At 42.0% G+C, this 21731-nt stretch overlaps 1 protein-coding gene across 2 annotated transcripts in view; it reads left to right on the plus strand.

Annotated features, from left to right (window-relative positions):
• Positions 1-1359: 1359 nt before the first annotated feature.
• The window catches only part of LOC110971809 (target of Nesh-SH3), a 40253-nt gene continuing 19881 nt past the window's right edge, over positions 1360-21731 (plus strand). Inside the window, exons 1-7 of one of the 2 annotated variants that reach the window (XM_051958487.1) lie at positions 1360-1789; positions 11411-11590; positions 11719-11787; positions 11871-12003; positions 14188-14378; positions 15793-15836; positions 16606-16654. In XM_051958487.1, coding sequence (XP_051814447.1) covers positions 1666-1789; positions 11411-11590; positions 11719-11787; positions 11871-12003; positions 14188-14378; positions 15793-15836; positions 16606-16654 — 790 coding nt within the window. In that variant the 5' untranslated portion in view covers positions 1360-1665. Of the gene's footprint in view, positions 1790-11410; positions 11591-11718; positions 11788-11870; positions 12004-14187; positions 14379-15792; positions 15837-16605; positions 16655-18165; positions 21204-21588; positions 21667-21731 lie in introns of those variants that run through there. The other variant, XM_051958486.1, reaches the window with a different exon arrangement.

Genomic DNA, 21731 nt, shown 5'->3' on the forward strand with positions numbered 1-21731 from the left:
TGTTATCAAAAAATGAGTAAAAATCTTCCAAAAAAATCCTACAAATATCTAAATTGATGACATATATATCAGTAAAACTTTCTTTAAGAACAAAAATCCAGTGAATTTCACTGGATTTTGGTTGATTTTTTTGTGTGAATGTTCTTAAGAAACTTTTTTAAAATTTCTTTTTTTCCAACCTTTCAAAGATGTCCCAAAAATGTTGAAAACGTGGACATCAGAAGTTTTATTGTGAAAATATATTGTTTTTCCAACATTTTCAAACTTTGAAACGGGTCAATTTCGACCTGCAGGACGACACGAGGGTTAACGGGCATGAGAGCGTCACAACTGGACCACATAGCTGTACAAAAATGTCATCTAATCTGATGAATGATGTCTTCTGTTACTTCATGTTGATGTGTCAGCTGGTATGATGTCATTCCTACAGATGTTACCGCTGTCGACATTCTCCAAATCTTAACTGACTGAATATCTGTGAGATGTGGTGAATAAACAAGTCTGATCCATACAGGTGACATCATCAGGACTTAAAGAACCTGCTGCTAAAGTCTTGGTGTCTGATCCCACAGGATGCATCCAAAGTCTGTGCCTCCACGGGTCGGAACTGTTTTGGCAGCAAGAACCTGCACAATATCAGGCAAGTGGCTGATTTCTATACATCCATACTGAACCATTTTGCACCTCATGATATGAACATTCAGACTTCGTACGTAGCGGAAAGTAAAGGTGTGGAGGTCTGTAACAGGTCTCTGCAACAGGTCCACTGTTTATGCTGGTGGCCAGTTTATTTTACGGATTCTCACATCTTTTTTTTTACCTCCAAGCATGATCCTTAACGTTAACTGAGTGTATTTTGCTCTTGTTTTATTTGCCGTCACATTTCCCTAACATTAGCCAGACCATAACTGGAACGCACAGATACTGCAGAAAATTAGAATTTAAAAAATTGGCTGGCTTTGTGGTTTTACACATTTGCTCAGTGCTGACTCTTCATCTGGTGATCGGGTTGGTGCACAAATGATTAGAAACCTGAATAATATTAGATTCATGAATATGCATAGCCAGATTTCTCAGCTTTGGAATAAACATCATATCTGGATGATCAAACCTGGCATCTTAGTGAGCATGCAAACATTCTTAGTTTGAAAAAAGAAAGTGAAAGAGAAGAACAATAAAAGATCTCAAAAGGCCTTTTCAGAGTAAAAGCAGGACTGGTAGAGACACATCACACCAAGCAGGAAAAAAGAAAAGAAAAAAGAGGGTGGGAAGCTTGGAGAAAACTTTCTCTCTCTCTCTCTCTTTTTTTTTTAGAGAAACAGAGTGTGAGATGGAGGAGAGAATGAGGAGGGTGAGGAGAGTGGGTGTGTCTTGCTCTCTGTCCCCTCCCTCTATTGTGGAGGTATAGATGGTGCAGGAGCAGCCGGCTGCATCCAGAGGTTCAGTCCAGTGAGCTGCACTAGTCCTGAGAGCCACCAGCTCAGAGAAGTAGTCCAGCTGCTCCAGAAGCATCCAGCCTGACTCCTGCAGCGTGCTCTCCACTCACCCTGTGTCCAAAGACAACACCAGCGTTTGTTCCCGTGACTCACTCCTGCTGAGACCTCTGAGCTCGTTCAGATCACAGCTGCTTGTTTCACCTGAGGCTCAGAGCTGAACGCAGCACAGATGATGATGATGATGATGATGAGGAGGAGGCAGCGGCACTCGCACACCTTTCTGGTCCTTCTCCTCGTGCTCTTCATGGCTGGGATAGTTCTGTCTGGTCCATCCAGTCCCCGCAGGAGCAGAGGTAGGTCATAAATGCACATCAGGTGACACCGTTGAAGGGGTGCATTTGTCACATGCATGAATGCTTTGCTGTCACAGTCTTCTCTCCTCATAGGTGTCCCACCAAGGTTTAAAATCCACACCAGTGAGCCTCAGTATAACTGGCTTTCTGTCTTAGTGCTGTGATGGACTGATTACTTCTCCATGGTCTTTGTCTGCCTTCTGCCAAGTGCATGCTGGGACAGGCTTGGAAACACAATATGTCATAGTTAGAAAGATGGATACTTGTTTCAAGGACAGGTCACAAGAGTAGAGACTTTGTAACAAGACTGAGACAACCATTGGCTGTAAAGCATTTTGAGTGATGGATACATTTTAACAGACTTGTTTCTAATATAGTACAGCTACAAACGCGGTTACAGAGCAAATCATGAACTATGTGGATGAAAGCGTCATGTTTTGAGTTCAGGTCTCTTCCTCAGGCAGCTCCTTACTAAGTGTATTTGTTATCTGCCATCAGACTGTTTCCACTAGAAGCAACCCTGATCACCACATTTGGCTTTAATGTAGCTCTGTCCAGGAGATGAAGCAAGTTCTGCCCTTCAGCTCTGGTACACAAGAGCACAAGTACAGTAAAAGTGGGTGTTCAAAGTTCAAAATTAACTCCAAATGGTGATTTCATTTTGGATGATGTTCCAAGGTTTTTTTTTTAAAAGAGCAGTTAACAAAACATTCAGCTCTTATATGGAGCTGACTGGTATAAATTCAATCCTTGTGGCTCGATGTTTGACAGCCGCTGAATGTCACTTTTTAGGTTTTAGTTTTTTGATTAGTTCTGGGTATTCATACGTTTCGTTACACAAAATTGTTCAAGTGTTTTTCTCCCTGCACTGAGTGGAAAAAAACGGTAGCATGCTGGCCTCCCCTCAAACAAGGCAATTTAGTAAATTAGGTAAAGGATTTACAAAGATTAACTTTCAGTAAGTGAATTTGATACCATCCTCTGATTCTGCAAAATGCTGCTGAACCCTGAAGCAGTCAAGAATCCACTGTCAGGCTTTCAAACTGCCTTCATTAGAAACTGTGTGAGCCTGTGCTTTGTACACATTTCCCTGAAATGAGGTTAGCAGACAATGAAAGGTCATTTACTGCTCACAGGTTTTCATGAAAGTGTTTCCAGGTTGGGGTCAAGGATTAGTCTTGTAGAACTGATGGGAGCCAAGCAGAGCATCTGAAGAGTTTACAAGCTGACCTATTTCTTTTGTACAGTGCCTCAGGCAAAAGATTTGTTTTATTGTTTTAAACTTCTCACACTGCTCATTAATGGATTTTTATACAAGCCATCTGAAAAGAGGCTCAAAAATTAAACACAGAATCAGACGTATAATTGCCCTCATTTAAACCACACATGTCCAAAAATACGGAGATTTTCGCTGCAGCGCCTTTATATTAACAAACAAAATGTAAAAAAACACAATCCAGGTTGTTATTTGGAGGGTTTCACCTATAGTTTAAAGAAGACTCATTATCCCTCATGCACTGTTTTCTTCTGCCGCATAGGAAACCCCAAAACATACTTTCTTTATTACGTAGATTATTATTTTCGCAGTATTCTTGGAAAACATAACATTTTCCACAAACGTATTGCACATTATCTCATCATCCAACTGGCATGTGGATGCACATACACACAGATACACACTCTGAGTGTACAGTCAGAAAAGGGCTCTATTCTTTTAGGTAAACTTGGGCTCCCTTTGAAGACTTTGGTGAGAGATGAAGTGGTCTGAGGTGAGCAGACTGGAGTCAGCGTGAGGAGGTAAACTCTGTGGAAACGTCTGCTTCCAGTACGTAACCTGCTGGCTTTCAGACAAATCTCAGTGTGCAGCTTTGGCAGCAAGATGAAAGAAATGCTGTGTGTTTTCTCTTTGGGAAGAGAGTTAAATGTCTGCATCTCTGTTCTTCTTGGATCAAGGATGAAGCATGTTATGGTCCACACCGTGTTTGCTTTCTTGTCTGAGTGATATTATAGCATAGGTGTCAATGTACTGTTGGGTAATCTGTGCGTTCCCAGGCTGTTAATTATCATGTATGTGTGCGTTCTCTCTAACAGTTTCTCCATCTGTGTCTGAATAAGGTGAATTAAAGAGGACAATATATGGCCTGCAAACTGCTGCTCTTCCAGACCAAACATGGCCTTGTGTCATGTACAGATTAATGAGAGGGAAATATGGCAGGAGAGAGGAAAGTAGAGAAGATTAGAGGACAAGGCAGATGAATTCAAGGCACTTTGGGATGTAAAAAGAGGACTGGGTTGATGGAAAGATGGCCGGTGACACATATAGGACGGCAGAGACTGAGTGAAGGAGGTGAAGGACGGGATGGAGCAGCGCCATAGGGAAAAGGGAAAACAGCTGTTGCTCCGTCGAATCTGACAGGGGGGGATATATGGTGTGAGAGCAGAGAGACCTGCATGGAAGCAGCCAAGGTGGGGGTAAAATGTGGGAGTACTATCCCAGGCACAGCTTTCTGCTGTCGGGCTGCAAGATGAGGCCTCCTGGAAGCCCGAGGGATGTGATTGTTCCAGAGGAGGATGGGATCAAAGAGGCTCCTGCAGGATTACAGTGGATATTCAGTGGGCTGAGTTACACCGGTTTCGGGTTATTCCCATTAGAGCTAATATAGGTCAGTTCAGCTGTCGTGTGCTCACCAGCTAAGTAATGTCAAGCCCTCGCCACTCCGGCTGGCACGGGGCTCTGAGAGATTTTCACACTTCATTGCCTTAAATGAAGGCGGCTGTTATACCAAGCGCCATAAAACATCTGTCTTTGTCGCTGCGAGGAGGCGAGCCAAGTCTCCTCTCCACCTCTTAGCTTCTAGGACAGAAACCTGAGAGGCCAAAATACTGCTGCTTAAAATCTATCTGGCAGTTTGGGTCACCTACAGCTAAAGATGTGTCAAGCTGAGGGTAGCAGAACAATATATTGCAAGAATATAATGGCCTCATTTGGTCAGGGTGGATGTTTAGTTGTTCCAACTCAAGACAAACTGACATCATTTTATTATTCTGTGTCTCCTCCATCCACCAAAACTTCTAAATTAATTTCCCCAAAGAAAGAAGAGTTCTTTTCCATTGCATGTTTTGAAAACAACTGGAAAAATAGACTCCGTGTACTGGTATTAATCCTTCACAACATTTATTAAATTACCACCTCGCGTTTCGAAAACAAAACACGCTTTGTAGCCTTTCTTTACTTTTCCTAAGGCTTTGCTTTTGGTGTTTGTACTTCATTCGTTCGCACATCAGCATGAGTGGAAAAGTCCTGTGATGACGTCGGTCTGTTTATTCTCGGAGCGTTTACTCCAGTGCATCTGAACCACGACACAGCTGCCATTGGAGGAAGCCTGTGGTTTGATAACGTCAGGCAGTAAATCAGGATATTTTAAAGCCAGAACCGCACATACTGCACAGATGCACGCCTTAATAGCTATTTTCAAACACCAATCACATAAAAATATCATGTTGCATTGCAGTGGAAGTAAAGAGGAGCATGTTATACTGACAACCCCATTAACCTACTGCCTTTCCCCATGGATCATCCATCACTGCCGCTGATCCAAGATAGCCGCTCTACTGAGCCAAGATCAAGTTTCCCATGTGAGGGTGTTTCTCTTGTCCTGGCCAGCAGGATTGCATTCTTTGGGTATTAGTCCAAATCAGAATGACTGCAGTGGTGAAATGTTTATTGAATGATGTGGCATTGTTTATTGCATAATCTGACGAGTTTATTGGCGGGCTCCCAGTGTTATGATTGATTTTGTTCTTACAGTATTCTGTGATGAATTGGCTGTGCTCTCTGGAGATGTATGTGGGGATAAACCATTCATATTGCACATGTGTTTGAATCGAAAGGATTAGTCTTCACTGCAGCATTTGCAGTATGTTATATACTATAACTACAGCTGGGAGTGGGAATGAGACTCTCTTTCTCCCCCCAACATACAGATGAGGTTTATTGCAGCACAGACTCAGTGTGGGCGATATCATGGCATGGCAGGGTTGTTTTTTTGTTATTTTTGAATTGATTTCTGCAGCTCTTGCTGTTTCCAGATGATAGATTGGTTCATAACATAGCCTGATTGTGAAACAATGAGCCCCTGGGCAGACATATATAACAAAGCCCTTAGATTGAAAGATGGGAAATGATGCTGGAGAGAACAGCTCTTTGTTTTCATCTCTTTGTGGTCAATTTGCATGTTGCTTTATGTCTCTTCTTGGTTGTTTTATGTCTCTTTTTGTGTTTCATTTCATGCATCTTTGTTGTTTGGTAAGGACCTCCCTCTGGTTCTGCCTGGTGGACCCCATTATCCATGGTTATTATGGGTAGAATTGTGGATTTATTTATACTTGGGTGAGGCTGTAAATCTTTAGTGAACTCATGTGTTTGACAGGGTCAGACACCAACAGAGCTTGCCTCGGGAAGACTTTAAATTCATATGAGCATTGTTTTTCACACATTTCCCCAACAAAAATGCTTTTAGCAGGTTTTCTTTTGGCTCGCTAAATATCAATAGCTTTCCCTTGCATTGTAGGTGATTGATTATCGGGACTAAGGCTGGATTTGTTCCTAAAGTGAAATTCATTTTGTTCTGGAAATGCTGATAAGTCTTAATGGTCCCTAAGTGGAGCGCGGGCCAAATGGCCGGGCTTTGGATGACTTGTCATGGGGCAGAGCCAGTGTTTGCTTGTACTGGAGTTTAAAAGCTGCAGCCAGAAGTTTCCTAATGTTTCATGTGCTCCGAGCCCCTCTCCCCTGGAGCAAACCTCACTTGTGCTTTATCGGAAATATTGATGAGAGAATCAAAACAAATGCAGTTTTGATAGGAAACACATAGCTGGAAACCATGAGGGTATTTTTCAAATCCAGGGCTTCCCCCTCTTTCGCTGTCAGTGTCTGTTTTGGCGACTAGCAGCTGCTGGCAGTTTTCCTCCTGCAAAGTTCCACTATTTCATTTAGCGCTGAAATATTAGCCAAGGACATGTGCTGTGGAGAGTATAATGCAAGTCATAATCCAGGCAAGGCGTCCATTGTTTTAAGCCTTGTAGACTATGAAGGGTGGAAGTTTAAGCCTCTGTAGACTCATTTGTATTTCCAGTTTACAATAAAAACAATAGAAACACAGGAGATGGATATATGATTGAATAAGTCTTTCTATCATTATTTATCATCACCATTTATCATCTCAGTCTGCACCGGTGTGGTCATTGTTTTACTTGTGCACCAGCCAAATATCAGTCAAACAGTCCCACTCCTGCAGCTGTACTCATCTCCGTTTTCTGCCGTTTATTAGCACGCCTATTATAAACTGGCTGATTGTTAGCATGCCCAGTTATTGTCTCGTCTTACAGGCTGCGTGGCAGAGGCATGAAATGAAGAAACAAACCGTTTTTCCACATATTGTGCTTGTAAAAATGGAGATTTGCTCATCTGGTCACTTCATGATTATACATCCGGTCTACATGAATTTATGAAAACAATCGGGGCAGGTTAGCAGCATTCTTTGCAGTTTGCCACCCTCTCCTCTGCCAGAGACACCGTAAAACCTGTTAATTTAGTAAGAACAATGCATAAATTCAGACTCTGCTGAAAGTGTTGTGTGCCTGTTAACGCAGATATCCCCAAGGTTAACACTTTGTCCTATTATACAGCTTGTCTAAATGGAGTCTGATTTTGGCAGATTTTGTTGTGAATGTTCTTAAACATTTTTTAGCATCTCTTTTTTCCACCAAAAAATGCTCAAAAATTTCCCCCAAAAAGTTGCAAATGTGGACATCAGAAGTTTCACTGTGAATTTTTTTCTTCTTCCACATTTTAAACTTTAAAATGGGTCAGTTCGACCCACAGGATGACACAAGGGTTCAGACGTTATGCAGTACCGTACAGTTACCTAAGAATAACATGTAGTTGTTCATCTTGGTCAGTTTTAGACTCAAATCTTCATTAATTGGCCTTAATGTTCCCCTTAGCCCTTGTACTCCTTGTGGCAGCTACAAGCTTAAACCTTTCAAAACTACCAGCAAATTCATTTAACTCTAAGAAAACGGTATCGTTCTCTTAAATACACCCCCTGTCAAAAGTTTTGAGACGGGTTCTAATTTATTTGAATGAGAAAGTGTCTCAAAACTTTTGACAGGGGTATATGCAAAAACAAAACATACTGGTTGCATAACTTATATTTCTTTTACTCATGTAGCTATGTTTCCTTTTGTCATTGTCTTTTGTTGATACGACTTAATGTCACAGATATCACCTTGGTGATCAGGCACAGAGTTGCAGCAGCACACAGGAATCACTCATAGCAAGTTTATTTTTACTGTACATGTGCATTTAAGAAAAAAGAGAATTTAAAGAGGCAGAAAAAGATTTAAAGAACCACAGACCACCAAAACCCACTAATATAAACATAAACACTCTCAAAAACCAATTTTCTTTCTCTTGTTGCCATCAGTGAGCCTTATGAGCCTCATTTTAATAAGCACCGCTACCAGCATTCACTGTAAATCCGGCTCTGGTTTTAGTCAAAGATGTGTGATCGGCTCTGAAGTGGTCACTTACAGAAAGCATTATGTCTCTGTAGACTCTGTTTTCATATTATCAGCACCTCTCCCTGCAAACATACCAACATGGTCTCACGGGGATTCGTGAAACTGTCACGTCAGTTTTTGTTTCGGTTTCGAGCGCACCAACACGATGTCGTCATGTTTTTCGTGCCACTCACCACGAGCGAAACCCGCTGTGGTAATCACATCTGAAAGTGGTTTATACCGGCGGATTCATGACGATCTAAGCTGTCCATTGGCGTTTGCGGCCGCCGCTGCGGCCGCCGGACATTCTTTACATTCCTATGCAAATTCGGCGGATTCATGACGATCTAAGCTGTCCATTGGCGTTTGCGGCCGCCGCTGCGGCCGCCGGACATTCTTTAAATTCCTATGCAAATTCGGCGGATTCATGACGATCTAAGCTGTCCATCGGCGTTTGCGGCCGCTGCTGCGGCCGCCGCCGCCATTGCGGCTGCCAGACATCTGGCCGCAGCAGCCACCGCAAACGCCGATGGACAGCTTAGATCGTCATGAATCCGCCGGTATAAACCACTTTCAGATGTGATTACCACAGCGGGTTTCGCTCGTGGTGAGCGGCACGAAAAACATGACGACATCGTGTTGGTGCGCACGAAACCGAAACAAAAACTGACGTGACAGTTTCACGAATCCCCGTGAGACCGGGCTGAACATACATGCATGCACACATCCCCACATACACACACAAGCATACACACGCACACACACACACATGCACACATGCAAACATGCACACACATTCATACACATACTGCACTACTGCACTAGGCTCTTTATTTTTTGGTAGTGTCTACAGATACGGACCCGTACCCCGTAGCCTGTGGCCTATGGATACGGCACTTTCCATTTGCCGACAGATACGGACCCGTACGCAAGTCTCACGAGTCAAGAAGCTGCTAACCACTGCAAACTGTTGAAAGGTAAGCAAAGGTTAGGGTTAGGGTTAGGTTTAGGGTCCGTACCTGTAGTACCGATGCTACGTGTCCGTACCTCTAGCGTCTACCGGCAGTCACGTGACCAGATCTTGCGTATCTGATTGGCAAATGGAAAGTGCCGTATCCGTAGGCCACAGGCTACGGGTACGGGTCCGTACCTCGAGCAACAACCTTATTTATTTATCTACAGTCAACCACTACTTTGGAGCCAAAGCTCCTGTCTGTATTGCACTAACTGATGGTCTCATGGCACATATATTTATGTTGTAGGTTTGTATATATTAGTAGTGCCTTTTATACTTGTATTGTCTTTTATAGAAGTGTTTTATATTGTCTTATGGCTGAAACCTGGACCAGGGTCCAATTTTGTATTGTTTCATGTGCAAATGTGGAATGATATGACAATAAAAGAACCTTTGACCTTTTGTTGAGTGTGTGTTCCTTTATGTTTTAGCCCAGTGTTTCCAAGACCAAGAGCTCAACCTAAGTTTTGTGAGGTTGCCTTGACCAGTAAAAACAAGCTCATTTGTAGCCTCTCTTGGTTTATTGCGACCCACCCTTCGGTGCCTATCCTCATCCAACATCTGTCCCCAGGCACTGCTGATTAATACTGTATTCTGGAGAAGTCACTTACAGCAGAAAAGTGATGTCAATGTGTGTGAAAGAGAGAAAATTCTGTGTGTGTTCGTGTATTATCTCATACCCCTCTCCTTTTTTTTTTCAAATTGGCACAAGCTCGATGATGCCTGGCTGAACTCACGTTTTAACAGCACATGCTCGCTGATTTTGATTTACAATATCTATTTCAAACGCCACATCTGAGCACAAACACATATCTTGCAGCCATGACCACATCAGGGACGCTGCAGTTTACGACGCTTGTAATTGGCAGATCCTTAAAGTTTGTCTTCTCTATAAAAGTAATGTCCTTATCAAGTTAGAAAGCACACACAGACTGTCATAAGGCTCTTCTCCTAGAATTGTGCCCACTTAATAAAATCACCACTGCTGGCGTTCACACCACCAGTGAGTCTGATTTGACTGTGTGCACGGCTTTAGTGTGTGTGAGATGATGGAGAGCAGAAGTACTGAATCTGGGAAGGTGTAGGCTGTTAAAATGAAAGTATTTATGTAACTCTGTAAACTCTCAAATGTTTTATTAGTCTGCTTTAAAAAATAACACTAATATGGAAAAAGAAGTTTATTTGAGGGTTGTAGATTTTATTTTCTGAGTTGATTTATCCTCAGTTTTTGTGATACGTTTTATTTGTGTGTCCATGCATGAAAAAAGAATGTCTAATGACCAAAAGTCGTTTTATCTTTTAAAACTCCAAAGTAGTTTAAATCAATCCACTGGACTTTAAGAAAGTTCCTTGAAGACGTTTCACCTCTCATCCAAGAGGCTTCTTCAGTTCTGGTGGTGGTTGGTGTTGCTTCAGCTTTTAAACCTCTGTGAGGTGTGTCCAGGGCTATTATTCCAATGACCAATACCAAAACTCGTCTGGCTACTCAGTGATGGTCGTTGTGAGTATCGGTGGGGGTCGTTGAAATGCACAGATGTCACTGAGCCCTCGGTGCTAATGGTGGTCATTAGCATGAGTCTGCTGAGTCGTTCTTCTGGGGAGTTTTGAAAGGACCGGATTGTAAATTGGCGAAAGATGATGTCGCAGACCACCCCCCCTGTTCAGAGATGGCTTCACTACTTTGACATGGATGGCTTCTTTCACTCCTCTCTCAAACCATCTGTCCTCTCTGTCCAAAATCTGAACATTGGTGTCCACCTCACAGAGGTTTAAAAGCTGAGGCAACACCAACCACCACCAGAACTGAAGAAGCCTCTTGGATGAGAGGTGAAACGTCTTCAAGGAACTTTCTTAAAGTCCAGTGGATTGATTTAAACTACTTTGGATAACCATGACCTGGATGAATGAGAACCTACACAGACATCTTTAAACACTGTAAATGCATTGAACTCGCTTTTCTTCACGTTTGACTTTAGTGAGACATTAGCAAAGAATACCTAAATAACCCGACACGCATCCGTGATTTCTTCCCGTTTCCTCAGTGAGGCGCCAGAACATGAAGGTCCGCATCAACGCCACAGGGGACACCATCGTGATGAAGTTTGTGCGTCCCAACGCTGACACCAAGCTTGAGGGCTACATCCTCGGCTACGGCAGCAGCATGTTCTCCAAACAGTTCATCCAGCTGCCAGAGAACGGACAACCTTATGAGACTGAGTTCGGTAAGAAGGACTGGTAAAGCTAAAGGTAGAGACTGTTTTTGATAATTGTAGTCTCTGCTGGAGGAGATAAGTATGTCTGTGGAGACTGAGAGGACAGGTAGGTCTGAACTGAGGCTCTTTGTTTTTAGATGCTGAGCCCAAGTACCTCATAGCTGTCCAGCCCATCCCAACCAACGAAGTGAAAAAGCATTGCACAGGTATGTTTGCCGAAAAGTGATAATTCGTTTTAGAAATGAACTATAAGCAAATTGTGAGTTAATTTCTTAAAATTTGTTTTCAGGTAAAGTGGAACTGGAGAAGCCTCTACACTTGGTCATCGGATCGGTGACTCCCACCTCGGTTCTCCTGTCCTGGGGGACGCTGCTGAAAACCCCTTATGAAGGCAACATCATGAATGACTGTCTTGAGGACGGGTGAGTCGAGACATCCTTTTCAAAAACTTGGCTGACGGAGCAGGTGTTTACAAAGTCTGACGTGTGGGACCGAACTTTTACTGAAGTTGAAGTCGAGGCCCCTAAACACAGGCTGCGCAGTTTACTCACTGTGCTGTTATTTCCTTAGTGGAGCCACTCCTGATAGGGCTATACCCACATACTCAGATCTCTTTTGTCAATCCACCTCACCGATCAGAGATGGAGCTTTTCAGGAAGGGGGCCTAAAAGAAACAGGAGCTAAAACTGGTGCTGCATTAATGTAAAGTTAAAAAATTACAGTAAAACATAAGCATATGCTAGTAGACCCCAAAATATAATTATAAACCTGTACATAAGCATAATGTGGGCTCTTCACTACTGATGAAGCAGCATTGTAGCAGCCAGTTGCATGGTCCTGTTGCTACAGCTGATTTGGTGTTAATAAGCAGGACAAACTACGGTAATGACTTCCTGTTAACGTCAGAACACTGGCATGCACTCGTCCCTTTGACCTCACTCCCTTTCTTCCCGCTGCAGAGCAAAGACACAGCAAGGGCTGGTACAGTAATGCACATACCAAACTAACACATGGAGATTTCTTTTTCAGCCTTTTCACTTCTTGTACCCTGGCTGTACAGTGGTTCTGGTGAGCAGAGAAACAGATGGTTGGAATAGGACTTTCTCTTGCATGCACACACTCTGGTATAAGTGCATAAACAGCAAACGTCTCCCTGACATCTCTCAGGTTACTTAGCGGTGGATCCAGTACAGCCTGTGCACACAGGTGTTTAGGAGAGAGTCCACCCACGCAGCATACGTGACATGGATTCAACCTGATGAAAAACGCCTTAAAAAAATAAAAAACTGTCATTCAAACAAATCTTTCCTTTGGTTTTATTTAATTTTCATGTTTCAAGATGACGCCTGGGGTCTGCATGGAACCATAACATTCCCATTTCATGGAGAAATTTTACGGTGGCCGACAAGGGCATACGCGCCGCAAACAAAAAAACGCAATACAAACGATCAAAACGCTGCAAACACAGCAATGATGCAAACCCAAAAACACATAAAACAAATGCAACAGAGAAATGCTGCAACAAAAAAACGATGCATTCACACAAACGCTGCAAAAGCAAAAACACACAAACCGACAAAACAAATGCAAAAGGGAAATGCTGCATACAAACCCCGAAACAACTGCAAGAGAGAGATGCTGCAAATTCACGGAAGGTCGCCAGGCCACTAGGGGGAGCTGTTCTGATCGGCGTCCCTAGCAACAGTCTGCTAGACAGACGCACGCTAATATTTGCTACGTAAATTTGCTGCTGTTGGATAATACTGTAAGAGACTAGGGCCGAGTGTTTAAAAAAGACGTAAGAGAAACATACCTTTTTATTCTCCTCTCCAAGTGTTTGCAAACTTTCTTATCCCGCTGTCTTCTTTGCAACTTCCTCCTGGGTATTTCTTGTCGGGTATAAAAGATCAGTCCCTTCCGTATGGTCAGCTCCCCCTAGTGGCTTGGCGACCTTCCGTGAATTTGCAGCGTCTCTCTCTTGCAGTTGTTTCGGGGTTTGTATGCAGCATTTCCCTTTTGCATTTGTTTTGTCGGTTTGTGTGTTTTTGCTTTTGCAGCGTTTCTGTGAATGCATCGTTTTTTGTTGCAGCATTTCTCTGTTGCATGTGTTTTATGTGTTTTTGGGTTTGCATCATTGCTGTGTTTGCAGCGTTTTGATCGTTTGTATTGCGTTTTGGCTGTTTGTATTGCGTTTTTTTGTTTGCGGCGCGTATGCCCTTGTCGGCCACCGTAATATTTGCCTACATAATCACATTAAAAAGCAGAGGAGGTTCTTCATATACAAAAAGAATCGCCTGTGTAAAAGGTGACTTGCCACTTTTTCGGTTAATTGTGTTGTTTGAACACTGACAACATTATTAGAAGCACTTTGCAGCACTGAAAAAGATGAAACAGCAACAGTTTCACTCTGAAGCATGAATGTCCCAAAAACTACCTCGAAACTGGAAGAATCTGAACTGTTGAACCCTCTTGGATCATGAATGAAACGTTAAGCCAATAACAGATCCAGATGCTTTTTACTTTTCACACTTCTGGTTGTCCTTCCATGTGTGATTCTTAATAGAAACCGGCTCAGCTGTTTCTGTTCTGCTCTGTCCTGGGTTCAGACACTACACTGTGCGGTATCGCGAGAGGAGCAGGAAGTGGAACTACCAGACCTGCCCCACAAGCGACACAGTCATTGACAATCTGAAGCCAAACACGGTCTACGAGTTTGGTGTCCAGCCCAACTCTAAGGACGGCACTGGAATATGGAGCAAGCCGGTCATTCACAACATCAGCACATCAGGCGTAGAAGGTTCGTTTGACTGTTTTGTGACCACTTGCTGCTGTGAATGGGGAGAACTGAAATAGCAGAGGGTGAACAGAGTAGTGTCTTCAAATAAAGCCACACATATGTCAATATGATGCGATACACAGCATGTACTTCTAGGAAAGTGAAGAATTAGCAGGTTTCAATTAAAAGGAAATGTCGTCATTTTTGTACTTCTGTTTTGCAAAAGAAATCAGCTGCTTGCAATTTGGTATTTAACAATTTTACCGTCTAAATGAGACACAGATTGACAGTTAGTGGGAGAAAAGACCAGACGTCTCGCTGCTCCAAGCACGAAATCTGAAGGCCAGGATTTCTGGTTATCTGTGGACAAAAATATATGTATTTTTTATGTTTTGTTAAAAAAACAAAGTTATTCTAAAGTATCACTTCATGCTATTGTTTATGGAGTGCCACATCAAAATATAAATAAATAAATACATAGATAAATAAATAAATGTGGAAATAGAAATAGAAATAAATAAATAAATGTGGAAATATAAAGATAAATAAATAAATGTGGAAATATATATAGAAATAAATAAATAAATGTAGAAATATAAAGAGAAATAAATAAATGAATAAATGTGGAAATACAAGGAAAAATAAATAAATGTGGAAATATAAAGAGAAATAAATAAATAAATGTGAAAATTTAAAATAAATAAATAAATGTGGAAATATAGAGAGAAATAAATAAATAAATACATAAATGTGGAAATATAAAGGAAAATAAATAAATGTGGAAATATAAAGAGAAATAAATAAATAAATAAATGTGGAAATATAAAGAAAAATAAATAAATACATAAAAGTGGAAATATAAAGGAAAATAAATACATAAATGTGGAAATATAAAGATAAATAAATAAATAAATAAATGTGGAAATATAAAGAGAAATAAATAAATAAATGTGGAAATATAAATAGAAATAAATAAATAAATTGTCTTTGCTTTTACCTTTTCTGTTTTTCCTTTTATTTATTTATTTATTTGTTTCTCTTTATATTTCCACATTTATTTATTCATTTATTTATATTTTGATGTGGCACTCCTTTGACTCCATAGTTGTTTCTAGTTTGGCAGTCAAATATTATGCATAGATGATGTAAACTGTAAATAGATAGCGAGAAATGCTAAATGTTCACTGGCGGTGTGGGACATTATGTGCATGTGCCGTATCACAAAAACCCTTAAATAGTGAGAGGTGTGAGGGAATCAAAACCATCTTGTGGTTTACTGCTGTTGAGGCGTTACTGAGGAGTCTTCACCCGGTCATCTTAGAGATTAAACACATCTTGAACAAGGCATGTGTGAAATGTGGTAATATTTAGTTCCTTCACTTTGCGTTAGTTCCTCTGAACTAATTTCCTTTCTTTTCTTCTCTTGTGTTTGTAGAGAAGGCCATCAGGAAAATCTTTAAACGTCCCATCAGCCCTGTGGTATGTAATGGATGCACACAATTTCTTAACAAAGCAAAACCATGAGATTTATAGATTTAGTTTTATTGTATCAGTATGTTTATATGGGTGCTAATAGATATATATGCTAAATTAAAGGAGCGTATTAAAAAAGTAATAATTGCCAGGCTGCACAGGTACACCTCCTTTCCTGAGAAAACAACACAAATTGAGAACTGGGTGTGTTTTTGGAACTGGCAATCTGCTATAGAGTCTTCGTTGCACACTTTGGTGAGCTTATGCTATTCTCAGGGTTGTTTGCCTCATTAATTTTCCATCCAACTGCTGAATGGAAACGGCATCAGTGCAGCCAGGACGGGCCAAGCCAAGGAGAGCAGTGAGCCGCTAGCTAACTCTTGGAGTGGAATAAATTTTTTATTTTTTATTTTTAAAAAGGGGAGATGAGTTGGAAGGACAAAGGAAGAGGGAGCAGTGCTGAAATGAGCTGAGAGAGGAAAGGTGGCACTGATTTTCTGACAGTACGAAGCTGCTCCTTCATGTGCCCTCGAAACCGACCTCATAAAACATCGCAGCTGTTGAGATTCAGCTGTGAGATTTGCCCTTCCACAGGGAAACTTTGAATAACAAGCTTTTCAACAGGGACTTTACCAGTTTGACACGGTGCACAGAGCCTAAGAGTTATGCAACACAGAGAAAGAGGCAGAGAACGCGATGACACCGAGGGCAAATGCTGATACTGTTGATCATTACTAATATCTTCTCCTTGTCTTTTTTTTCTTTCACCCTTCAGAAACCCTTAACGACAGGTTCCCACTCCTTCCCCTTTTCACCTCACCACGGTAAGCCCCAGAGACATGCTGTTTTTGATCTAACCCATTCAACCCTATTTCATACAGAAGCAGACGTTTTATAACACACCATAATGTATTCCTGCTCAGTTCTCTTCACTGACCCCTGCTTTAAGACTCTGCACTGGAAATAATTTAATTAGAGATCTGATTTATTGTGTTGCAGGACCTCGTCATATCCAGTCTCACTTTTTTTGTTTCCAAGTTTTTGTTTTTCTGGTTTATTGCAGAAACCGAACGCAATAAATCTGTTTTCAGTCTGTGTATCCGTTTCAGGCTTTGCACAGAGTATTAACTGTATGAAGACAAGCATATATTAATACGATCAGTTCTGTGCAAAAGCTGTACTTGTACTTCACACAGTGTGTAGTTTTCAACAGTACTTTGCAGGTAGGCTGTTTCACGCATCTTGGAGAATTTGCCCCATTTTTTCTGCAGACTGTCTCAGTCTGTTCTGTCTCTTCTTGTAATCTCAGATTGATTAAATGATAATTATGATCAGGACTCTGTGGGGGCCGCACCATTTATTTCAGGACACACTGTCAAGAATGAATTTAGGTCTGATCAGATGCCCCTTTTGATGACATATAAGCATCTAAACACAAGGTGCTGTGTCCATATTCACAGTAAATGCATCCCGGTCTAACAGAGTATATTTTGCGTTATGAATCAACCTGATGTGTTAAAGGTTGGTCCTACTGATGAACCCACACACCTGACTCACCTGACTCTTCAGTTCCCTTCAGCTCTGTGGATTCAATCTCTACCAACTCAATGCTGACTTCACTGTTTTGCAAATAGCAGCTTAAACTATTGATACTTCCCAAAACTCAGATTTCAAATGAGAATGGACATTGCAGGTTTAGATATGGAAGGACAATGTGGATAACAGACGCTGTAAATGAAAATTTAGTTGATGAACACAGTAAACAGCAGTAATGAGTTCTCCTCCAAAACACATTCACTGTGTAGGAAAATAGTTGCTTTACATAACTCTTTCTTTTTTCCCAGGACTCTGAAGGCATCATAAGTTTTGACTCTTTGACTTTAATCTCTCCTTTGTCCTTGTCAGTACTCCATAACAGGACCCGGGGCAGACAGCCCCTCTCCAGGAACATAGCACCACAGACAACTCTTGGTAATGACCTTTCTGACATAAAACTGAGTTCAGAAGGAACTCTGAACCTCATGTCTGACCCTTGTACCTAACTTCTCTCTCACTGTTCTGCAGGAAAACTCATTGTTTACGTACATCATTGAACTGTATACTTTCTACAGGACATACAGTAGTACCTTTTCTCTCAGGTCTGCTAACCTACATTATATTTCTCAGCTCCAACCACAACTACTAGACAGGCATCTCTCTCGACCCCTGGACCCACACTTCCTGTGGTCAACAAACAGCCAATCGGTAAACAGCAAATCTTTTTGGAAAAACTTCATGGCTCCTATTGCGGCTGTGCATCAGGATAAATTTGGCAGACTATAATTGAGAGGCTGTCAATGCTTTACAGTGGCCTTTTTTAATAGCTGCATGGGCAAGAATAGCATGTTGTGAGTGAGTACAGTAGCTCAACCCTCCCTGTGGATCCCAACTGATGCTGCCAGCTGTTTAGCTCGTAATGCGAGCACGGTAGGTGAAGGTAGCTGCATGGCATTTTAGCAAAACAACAAAGCTTGCAGGAACACTTGATGATATCCTCAAGGTTCTGTTGTTTTTCAGGTATAATGAGCTAGGATAGCTCTGCAGAACATTACCTAGTTTTGTTGCAGGTTGTCCTGATGCATGTCTGAACTGATCTGCTTCTTTGCCTTTCTCCGTTTTCTCTTGTGGGTTCAGGGTGTGGAATCTATAAAACATCCTGAGACAAATCCACTTACTATTGGCACTATGTAGATAACATTGAATAAAAGTGAAAAGTTATGAATTCAATCTGAAATCATTTTGACAAACATGCCAATCAAAAGTACTGTAGAGAATTAGTCTCAGAGAAAGCGATGGCTTTTAGCAAGCACCGAGAATGTCAGGAGGTGCTTTTTATTGCAGCTGAAATCATACCTCTCTAGTCATATCTCAGACATTTCTTAATTTTCCTCTGCTGCTTATTTTTTGCCATTCATGGTTAATATTTATTTTGGGATTTACAGTATGATCATTTTAATGCTATTTTTGCTGGTTACAGAACTGAGGCTTTTGCTTTCAATGCAGCACAGTTGATTGTATAAAATCTGCCTGACAAGACTGCATGAACAGACGTCTCTCTCTCTCCAACAGGAACTTCAGCAGAATCTCTCTTATCTCCTTTTCTTCTACCTGAACTACACTGTGCCCCGAGCTCTCACGTGCATCCCTTTAAAGAAACAGAAATGCAAGACGAAATCCACGTTTATGATTGGATGGTGCCTAATTCTCTTAAAATTTGCCAACAGACCCCTAAACAGGGACATTTTAGTCATTACATGGCCATGAAGTTGACTGGTATCCCGTGTTATCCACTGATTGATTTCCTACTGTTTTCTTTTCTCACTTATTTTCTGACTTCTTTTCCTTTTTTCTTATCGTCTCTCTCAGAGGTGAACATCTGATCAGGTTGAACTGCCAATTTAGACTGGTACATTAGAATCCCACAGCAGACGATCAATCAGCAGCTATTAAACCCTCATGTCAAAGCCTCCTGGAGGCACAGCCAATGGATTTGGATGGCTGTCATTCACAGGCATCCTGGCCATAGAAGACGAGTCTGCCTGTAGTAACACGCTTGTTACATTGCAAATACCTCCACATGGTCTGTCTGCCTTTGAAATTGGACTTGCTCTATCAGTCTAATGCCAGGTAGAAGTTATTGTGTAGCCAGGGCTTCAGTCTAACATTTGAACTTGCAGTTTTCAGGCCAGTAGCTGTTGGCACGTAGACTGTTCTAAATTTCTGCTGTTTGCTGAATGTCTTGCTTTGATAATTTTCTGGATCACAAAAAACATTTTGCTTTATTTAATTTAGTAAATCAATCTTTCCTATGGACAATTATATTTAAAATGATATTTTACAGTACAGGATTGTGGCTTCATGGCCATGTTTTCTTTCTCTCACACAACCCAGGAGGAGGAGACCTCTACAGATCTGTCCTGCCTCCTTTGCCGGAGGCTCCATTAGCTCCCAAGATCCACTCTCCAGTACACATTACTTCCACCATAGCGTCTGTGCCAGTACCCAATGCAAATGTGGATACACAGGGAGGGCACCTACAACAAAGGCCTGTGTCTCAGCCTCATGCAGAGCCTCAACCAAATTCCAGGCTCCAGCCATATTACCGACCACCACCACAGACAAAACCGCAACCCCAAGTGAAGCCCCAAGTTAAGGCTCAACCTGTGTCAAAACCTCATGGCCAAACTGAACCACAACTCCAAACAACATCCCAGCCCATACCCCAGACCCAGCCACAAACCTACACAACATCCAGGCCCAAACTCCAGACCCAACCACAACCCCAAACAGTCCAGGCAAAACTCCAGACTCAACCACAACCCCAAACAGTCCAGGCAAAACTCCAGACTCAACCACAACCCCAAACAGTCCAGACAAAACTCCAGACCCAACCACAACCCCAAACAGTCCAGACAAAACTCCAGACCCAACCACAACCCCAAACAGTCCAGACAAAACTCCAGACCCAACCACAACAACAAGCAACCCCCCAGCCTCCACTGCAGACACACCCTCTGTTACAATCTCAGCCAAAGTCACACTCTCAATCAAGTCATCAGACAACACCACAGTCCCATTCTGAACCACAACCTAAACCAACATTTAAGACTAAACAACAAGCCCAACCTCAAACACAACTGCAGCTAAAGCCGTGGGTTCAGCTAGCTGCCCAGCCAACATCTGTGGCACATCCTCAAATCGATCAGCCAACACGTGAGCATATACCTCATACCCAAGAAAAACTGCTAAATACTAATACCCGGCCTCGACCACAGACTCAATTTACAAATCAGCCACAGACTCAAACACACCTTGAACCAAAGGCACAACGACCACGCCTTCAGTTTACCAAGCAGCAGTCTAGACCCAGACAAACGCCTAAACCAAGGATCATTTTTGCCCAACCCAAGCCCACAACACAACCTCAGTCCGAGAGCCAGCCTATCGCCCAACCCCCACCTCAGCCAAAAAAGCAACCAAAACCTCAATCACACCCTCAGCCAAAAAAGCAACCAAAACCTCAATCACACCCTCAGCCAGGAAGGCATCCAAAACCTCCACAAAGGCCCAGAATTATGAACCCACAATCTGAGCCAAAGACTCATCCACAGCCCCGACCACAACCTCCAGCAAAGACACAGACCCAGCATGTACCTCATTCTCCGCCCATTTCCAAGCCACAATTTACAACAAAAGCCCATTCTCCACCTCCACTGAAGCCACGCCCTGTGTCTAAGCCACAACCACTCCCTCATCCTGGGCTTCGTTTGCAACCTCAGACCAGGACCCACTCTGATCCCATCACGGTTACTGCAAAGCAGGCAGTCCCTACGGGTAAAGACCCTACTTTTTGCCATCAGCAATCCACAAATAAGCATTAAGACCGCACCTTAATTACATTTTAAAGGGGCATATATATTTCAATTTTGGATGTATTTAAATTTACTTTTTAATGTCAATGTGTCAAATATGTAAAAACTGGATCAATATTGTCAGGCTTGTGTTTTTGGACAGTGGTAAACTCTACACATTTCCATTGAATGAGTTGTCTCTAACCAAATAGGACATCTGCATTAGCTACATGTACGACAGCTTTGCTTTTGAAACCAACAATCCTTCTCGGCTTTGCAAATTAAGAGTAGGTATGCCCCCTTTAAAAATCATAACTCTATTTATATACATATTATCTCAGATAAATAGTGAGTTTTCTTTCATACAGCTCCTAGTCCACCAGAAGAGGGCAAGCCTCTACCAAGACCTGCACTGGCTACAGAGAAAGCTGGTAGTTACAATCATGGTAAACACCATGACAAGTTTGTCCCATTACCATCTCTGCTCTGTCGTCAAGCCACATGGAACACA

Source organism: Acanthochromis polyacanthus, chromosome 14 (assembly GCF_021347895.1).
Source record: "Acanthochromis polyacanthus isolate Apoly-LR-REF ecotype Palm Island chromosome 14, KAUST_Apoly_ChrSc, whole genome shotgun sequence".
Classification (NCBI taxonomy): domain Eukaryota; kingdom Metazoa; phylum Chordata; class Actinopteri; family Pomacentridae; genus Acanthochromis; species Acanthochromis polyacanthus.